A 7,152-nucleotide genomic window follows, 5' to 3' on the forward strand; every position below is an offset into this window, starting at 1 on the left:
CTGTTCCCTGCTCTCCCTCAGGTAGGACAGTGCGTCGTGGTCTTCAGCCAAGCTCCCAGCGGCAGAGCCCCGCTGAGCCCCAGCCTCAACTCCCGCCCGTCTCCCATCAGCGCCACGCCGCCCGCCCTGGTTCCCGAGACGCGGGAATTCCGCTCCCAGTCTCCCGTCAGGAACACGGACGAGGCTCCCTGCGTCAACGGCCGCTGGGGCACCCTGCGGCCCCGCAGGCAGACGCCGTCAGGCTCGCGGGAGGGCAGCCTGTCCCCGGCCAGAGGGGACAGTTCCCCGGTGCTCAACGGTGGCACCGTGTCACCCGGAGCTGCGCCGCCCGGCGGGGCCTCCCTGGACAGCCCCGTGCAGGCCCTGTCCCCCAGCACCCCCTCGGCCGCCGAGGGATTCGACCTCAAGGTGGGGCCGGCCCTGGCGCCGCGCCGGGGCTCGCTGCCGGAGCAGAGGGATCTGCGCCTGGCCTCCGTGGAGCTGGGCTGGGAGCAGAAGCCCACGTCCCTCCTGTGCCAGCTGGACGGCGCGGAGGGCAGGACAGCGGGCACGCGGAACCCCCCGGAGCACACCAACGGCATCCACACCCCGCCCCACGCCGCCCTGCCCGGGGCCGTGTCCCCCGGCGCGCTCCGCCGCAGCCTCGAGGCCGTCAAAGCCCTCTCCTCCAAAGGCGCCTCGGCCTCGGCCGCGCTGAGCCCTCCCCTGGCCTCGTCCCCGGGATCCCCGGGTGCCGAGCCAGGCTCGGTGCGGCCGAGCAGCACCCAGGGCGAGGGGCACTCGCTGCCCCCCATCGCCCGGCGCCTCGGGCACCACCCGCCGCAGTCGCTGAACGTGGGCAAGCCGCTGTACCAGAGCATGAACTGCAAGCCCATGCAGATGTACGTGCTGGACATTAAGGACACCAAGGAGCAGGGACGAGTCAAGTGGAAAGTGTTCAACAGCAGCTCCGTGGTGGGGCCACCCGAGACCAGTTTACACACAGTGGTGCAAGGCCGAGGGGAGCTGATCATATTCGGTGGCCTGATGGACAAGAAACAAAACGTCAAATATTACCCCAAAACAAATGCCTTGTACTTTGTGCGAGCAAAGAGATAATGCGGCCCCCGCCCGCCGCCCGTCCTTCCATCCCTGCGGCTCTTCCTCCTCCTTCCCCAGCCCCTTCCCAACACGCAGGCGTTCAAACTGTGAATTAGGGAGCAGGAAACCAATAAAAGTCCAAGCAAACCCTCCAGCACTGCCCCGGCAGTTCCCAGTAAGACCCCAGTCGTGTTTACAGGCGGGGAAGGATCCGAGGATTCGGGGTGAGCAGTCAGGGAATTCCTCTGCTGCAGCCAGGATCCTCCTGGGTTTATTCTCTAAGTGTTTGTGAGTCTCGGTCTCTCCGAAATTCCTCTTGGGTTGTGAGCAGAAGTGGTTTTATAGGAATAACCTAAATTGCAGCAGGCAGGAGGCTGTTAGCTTGATTAATTCCATGCTCAACTCTGTCAGGAAAACAGCAATATCCCTCTGGGAATCTCCCAGCGCTGCCAACCTTTGCTCGACACAAACACGATGCCTTTTTATTTTGCCTCTCACCTGCCGCTCTCGTCTCTGTCCTCCAGGCAGGACCAAAAGAAGGAGGAAAGGACATTTTTTTGTGTCAAAATGCCAAAAATCTTGATTGTTAGCATCCCTCCTCTCCCTGCCCTGCTGGATCAGGCTTAGGGGTCAGCCCTGATCCCCTCTGACCAGCAAAAATACTCTGAAAATCCCATTATTCCCCCGAAACAGAGATACTTGGCTGCCAATTCCCTTCTAGACTTAAAGGTTTCATTTCATTGAACGGCCCAAACCCGTTCAAGGCCGAAGCAGCCCCTTGGAGCCCGGGAGCAGGGTGGGTTTTCCAGGGAAAAGGACATACTGGTAAATGTGAGGGCAGCCTCGATGCAGTAACTTCACCTCATCTTTGCACGTGCCTCCTTCCGCAAAGATTAAATCCAAATCCGAAGGGATTGAACCTGTGCGTCCTTCTGGGACAACCCCTCCTTCCCTGTCCCCTCCAAGGGGGGGAAACGGGGCGGATTCTGCCAGGTTTTGGTCAACAACCTCCAGCACCCTAAAACCAGGGAGCCCTCCCCAAACCGGCAGTGCCATGACGTGGTCCCTTCTTCCCAAAATTTTTCTTCTCCATTCCCACTGAGCTTTCTGCCGGTCGGAGCCTTAAATCCCATCCCAGCCGCGTGGGGACGGGGAGGGATTTGCTTCACCTGCGGCATTTCCACCTCTGTAAATAAACCCCTCATCGAATCCCACCTCTCCCGTTCATCCCAGAACAATTTGATTTGTCCTAAGGGAAAGCAAAATTCAATTTCCTCCCCCTCCCTCAAAAAATCCCCAGACCTCAGGAGCACCTCGGGTGAGCTGTGGAATTTTGGAATTTTCCTTCTCCACGCGTGGCCGCGGGGAAGGCGGTCGAGGCTTCGCCATCGATCCCCACGTCCCCTTTGCATGTTTTTTGTCATCCATCCCCAAAAAAAGAGTCAAAGCTGGGCATGGATGGCGCCTTGATGTCCTCCTCCCTCCAGAGCATCCCTCCAGGGCTGCTCTCCCAGTTTCCATCCTGCCCCGCTCCCGGGGTTCCCCTCCCGGGGTTCCCTACCGGGAGATGCATGTTCTGTGCCCTTCAGAGAGATTCACCCCAAATTTGGGTCCCTGTCCCCGAATCCCACGGGAGCTGCTGGTGCTGTGAGCGAGGTGTCCCCCCCACCCACCGCGACTCAGGTGTCCCCCCCGTCACTCCCAGGCCGAGAGCAGCAATGGGAAGCGATTCCGGTGATATTTAAAATCTTGTGTACATTTTGGGGGGGTTCATGGGGGTCCCTCCCCCCCCTTCCCAACGAATTTTTAGTGGTTTAACAAATAAAAAGGAAAAGAAACAGATGGTTGATGCTTTTGGGGAGGGGTGGGAGTGATTTGGAGGGGAAGTTCTTGCTGTGCTGCTGTAAGTTTGGGGGTGAAAGGGGGAATTTGGGGTCTTTGTGTAAGAGAAGGGAAATATTTGTACAGAGGATGCTGGAGCAGTGGAGGGAGGCAAAGAGGGACACAGAGAATTTGGGACACTGAATTTTCTTGGAGCCAGAAATTGGGGATGGGGACCCCAAAGCCTGTTGGGGTTGGAAACTGGGGATCCCAGAGCCTGTGGGAGCTGGGAATTCAGGGATCCCAAGCCCTGTTTGGGATGGAGGTTTAGGATGGAACTCCAGAACCTCTCAGGGCTGGGAACTGGGGAACCCATGTCCTGCTTGTGCTGGAAATTGTGAATCCCAGGTCCTTCCAGGGTTGGGAATTAGGGACAGGAACCCAAAGCTGTCAGCACTGGGAATGGGGGACACCAAACTCTTGTTAGGGATGGAAACTGGAAATGGGAATCCCAAAGACTGCTGGAGATGGTAACTGGGGATGTCAAAGCCTCCCAGCACTGGGAATTGGGAACCCCAAAACCTGTTGGGGCTGGAAATTTGGAATAGGGAGCCCAAAACCACTTGGGGCTGGAAATTGGTGCTGAGGACCCCCAATCCTGCCAGTGCTGGAAACTGGGGATCCCACAGCCTGCTGGAGATGGGAACTGGGGATGGAGATCCTAGAGCCTGCTGGGGCTGGAAATTGGGACCCCAAGTCCTTCCAGTGGGGGAGATGCTGGAGCCCAAAGCATTCCAGTGTCAGTGATTAGGGATGGGGGAGGGTTCCAAAGCCTGGAAACACTGGCAGCTGGGAACCCCAAATCCCGGCAGTGCTGGGAACTGGGGATGGGGACCCCCAAATCATTGCAGTGTCAGTAACTTGGAGTGGGAACCCCCCCAAATCATTGCAGTGTCAGTAACTTGGGATGGGGACCCCCAAAATCCGCCGGGCCGAGGTCACTCCACGCGTTCCCCCAACTCACCGCGCACGCGCAGCTGTGGCTGGGCGTGGTCTCCGTGGCGCCCCGCCTATTTTCGTGACGTCACGGGGAGGTGGAAGCTGCCTCAGGTGAGCGGCCGGGCCGCGTCTTAAAGGGCCCGCGCGGGAAAATTGGTGTGGGGAACAAGACATGGGGGGGATTTGGGGGGCAGCGGGTCCGGGGAGGGGACAGGGGCTGGGACCCCCCTCCTAAATGCTGTGGGGGCACCGGGGGCAGCTGGGGGAAGCACAGAACCCGCGGGGGTGGCAGGCACCCCTCGGGGGAGTGCAGGGACTCCGTGTGGGCTGTGAGGGACACCCTGGGAGGGTGGAGGGACACTGAGGGGGACAGGGACCCCAGAATGGGGCTGTGAGGGACACCCTGAGGGGATAAAGGGACACTGAGGGGGGCAGGGACCCTGTATGGGGTGTGAGGGACGCCCTGGGAGGGGGGAGGGACACTGAGGGGGAGAGGGACCCCAGAGTGGGACACAGGAACCGGAGAGGGACAGGGAACCCATGGGAAGTCGGCGGGACCCTGCAGGGAGTGCAGGGACCCCAGAGAGGGGTCAGGGACCCCATGGGAGAGTACAGGGACTCCATAGGGAGGGCACAGACCCCATGGAGGGGGGGCAGGCACCCCACAGGGGCGTGTCAGGGACCCCGTGGGTGGTTTTGGGGCCCCCATGGGAGGATGCTGGGACACGGGGGGTGTTTTAGGGACCCGATGGAGGATTTAGGGGCCCTGGGGAGGATGCCTGGACCCTGGGGTGGGCTCAAAAGGAGCCCCCAAAGCTGCGGATGCAGTGACCCCATGGGGGAAGGGGGGCTCTTGGCCGTCCCCCAGGTTTGGGGGCCCATGGCAGAGCAGGACTGGGCGCTGGAGCCGGGCTGGCTCCTGTCCCCCGCCGGCCGCCCCTACCTGGACTCCATCCTGCACAAGAACCAGCGGAGAGTGTTCGGTGCGTGCCCCCCCTGCGCCCCCCAGCCGAGCTCTCAGCCCCCCCAGAATGACCCCGAGCCCCTCCCCAGGTCTGCTGGAGCGCCCGGCGCTGCCGCCTGCGCTGGCTGTCCCCACGGTCACCTACAAACTCTTCCTGGCGGGCAGGAGCGGCGTCGGCAAGACAGCGCTGGTGGCCTGGCTGGGGGGGACCCCCGCGCCCCCCGCCCACCACGAGACCCTGGGTACGGCCGGGGGGGACCCGGGGGTGACAGTCCCGCTGTCCCCGCAGGGATCGAGGCCACAACGAGACCCTGTGTATGGCCCGGTATGTCCCGGGGGTGACAGTCCCGCTGTCCCCGCAGGGATCGAGGCCACCACGGGACCCTGTGTATGGCCCGGGATGTCCCGGGGGTGACAGTCCCGCTGTCCCCGCAGGCATCGAGGCCACCACGCTGTTCTGGCCGGCCAAGCCCCACGGCAGCGGCCGCCCCGTCCTGTTCCAGCTGCACCTCTGGGACTGCGGGGACGGAGCGCTCAGGAAGTTCGAGCACCTGCTGCCCGTGAGCGGGGGACGCGTTTTGGGGTGGGGGACGCGTTTTGGGGCGGGGGACACCGCCAGGACCCCCGGTGAGCGGTGTCCCCGTGCCCAGGCCTGTAAGGAGGAGGCGGACGCCGCTCTGTTCCTGTTCTCCTTCACGGACCGCGCGTCCTTCGAGGAGCTGCCGGCGCTCATGGGCCGCGTGCTGGGCCCCGGGGACCGTCACCTCGTCAGGGTGGTCGTGGGCACCAAGTATCCTTTTGGGGGGGGTCCCCAAAAGTTACCCCATGGCCGGGGGATTGCACCCCCGGGGCTCTCAGCGCTTGGCATGGCAGGGGCTGAGAATGGCACACCGGTGGATTCCCGACTCCTGCTGATTTTCACAGGGTTTTGGGGTTTTTCTAGGTGTTCCTTAACCCCCCCTGCCCCAAAATGGGTTCGCACCGCCAGATTTCTCAGCATTTGGTATCTCAGCAGGCTGAGAATGTGCACAAATGGTTACACTGATGGGTTCACGGCTCCTGCTTATTTTTAGGGGGTTTTGCCACTCTAAAGGAGATTTTTGGGGTGTTGGTGTCTCCTTTGACCCTATATCTCCCCACCCAGTCAGGTTTGCACCCCGATTTCAAACCACTCAATCCCTTGTTAGGCTGAGAACATGCAACACTCATTACACCAATGTGCCCTCAAATCCCATTGATTTTTTAGGGGGTTTCTTTGGGTCACAACCCCTACTTATTTTCAGGGGGTTTTGGGGGGATTTTCTGGGTCTCCCTTGACCCTGTGTCCCCCTCACAATCAGGTTTGCACCCCCAGATTTCAAACCACTCAATCCCTTGTTAGGCTGAGAACGTGCAACTCTCATTACACCGATGGGCCCTCAACTCTCATAGATATTTTAGGGGGTTTGGGGGGGTTTCTTTGGGTCACAACTCCCACTTATTTTCACGGGGTTTTGGGGGGATTTTCTGGGTCTCCCTTGACCCTGTGTCCCCCCCCTGTCAGGTTTGCACCCCCAGATTTCTCAGCACTTGTTATCTCAGCAGGCCGAGAACGTGCAGCCCTTCATTGCACCAATGGATTCACAATCCCCATTTCTCTTTAGGTGGTTTTGGGGGGGTTTTTCAGGGTGTTGATGTCTCCTTGACCCCGTGTCCCCCTCACAATCAGGTTTGCACCCCCAGATTTCAAACCACTCAGTCCCTGAGCAGGCAGAGAGCACTCCCACCTGGTTACACCCACGGGCTCACAACTCCCCATGAATCTCGGGTGCTTCTGGGGGGATTTTCCGGGGCGTTGCTGTTTCCCTTGACCCTGTGTCCCCTCCCCACCCCAGATTCGACCTGGCCCCGCACGCGGCTGTGACGGAGGGGGACGTGCGGGCCTTCGAGGGCTCGCAGGGGCTGCGGGTGCTGCGGGCAGGGGGCACCGCGGGGGCCGGCGGGGCGCGGGCGGGGCTGGCCCGGGTCGGCCCCGTCCTGGACGCCCTGGTGGAGGAGCTCTGGCGGCGCGACCAAGTGACCGCCGGGGTCACCCCGGGGGACACGGGGGACACCCCCACCTGAACCCCCTCTTGGGAAGGGTTTGGGGAGTGGGAGGGGTAAAAAAGGTGCCTTTTTGCTAAAATCAGTGATTTTCTATGAAAAAGATCATGGATGGCCTGGCTTGTCCGTTTTGGGGGTGGTGGGTTTGGGGGGATTTGGGGTGCTGCGGTAATGAAAATTTGGGGGTACTGGGGGGTGTGGGGTGC

General features: G+C 61.2%; 2 protein-coding genes across 4 annotated transcripts in view; both read left to right on the plus strand.

Annotated features, from left to right (window-relative positions):
• The window catches only part of FBXO42 (F-box protein 42), a 51,295-nt gene extending 48,377 nt beyond the window's left edge, over window positions 1–2,918 (plus strand). The window contains exon 10 of the mRNA XM_054647741.2: window positions 22–2,918. Within this exon, the coding sequence (XP_054503716.2) occupies window positions 22–1,098 (1,077 nt within the window). The 3' untranslated portion in view covers window positions 1,099–2,918. The remainder of the gene's footprint in view (window positions 1–21) is intronic.
• Window positions 2,919–3,976: 1,058 nt separating this feature from the next.
• CPLANE2 (ciliogenesis and planar polarity effector complex subunit 2) lies at window positions 3,977–7,054 on the plus strand. 3 transcript variants are annotated; one of them, XM_077190273.1, is made up of 6 exons: window positions 3,977–4,011; window positions 4,746–4,883; window positions 4,954–5,106; window positions 5,300–5,424; window positions 5,515–5,654; window positions 6,739–7,054. In XM_077190273.1, the coding sequence occupies exons 2-6, from the start codon at window positions 4,781–4,783 to the stop codon at window positions 6,965–6,967; spliced, it is 750 nt and encodes a 249-aa protein (XP_077046388.1). In that variant the 5' UTR covers window positions 3,977–4,011; window positions 4,746–4,780; the 3' UTR covers window positions 6,968–7,054. The 3 variants fall into 3 exon arrangements, with proteins under 3 accessions (XP_077046388.1, XP_077046387.1, XP_077046386.1); XM_077190271.1 differs by lacking the exon at window positions 3,977–4,011 and having other exon boundaries at window positions 4,373–4,883; XM_077190272.1 differs by lacking the exons at window positions 3,977–4,011; window positions 4,954–5,106 and having other exon boundaries at window positions 4,372–4,883.
• Window positions 7,055–7,152: the final 98 nt, after the last annotated feature.

The sequence above is a fragment of the Agelaius phoeniceus genome, chromosome 24, assembly GCF_051311805.1.
Source record: "Agelaius phoeniceus isolate bAgePho1 chromosome 24, bAgePho1.hap1, whole genome shotgun sequence".
Lineage (NCBI taxonomy): Eukaryota > Metazoa > Chordata > Aves > Passeriformes > Icteridae > Agelaius > Agelaius phoeniceus.

Bases quoted from the DNA above. Each gene is read 5' to 3' on its own strand.
- CPLANE2 (XM_077190271.1), top strand. From the start codon at position 4,502: ATGGGAGAGTACAGGGACTCCATAGGGAGGGCACAGACCCCATGGAGG. The intron at 5,107-5,299 runs GTACGGCCGGGG...CTGTCCCCGCAG, and splicing joins CGCCCACCACGAGACCCTGG to GCATCGAGGCCACCACGCTG. The intron at 5,655-6,738 runs GTATCCTTTTGG...TCCCCACCCCAG, and splicing joins AGGGTGGTCGTGGGCACCAA to ATTCGACCTGGCCCCGCACG.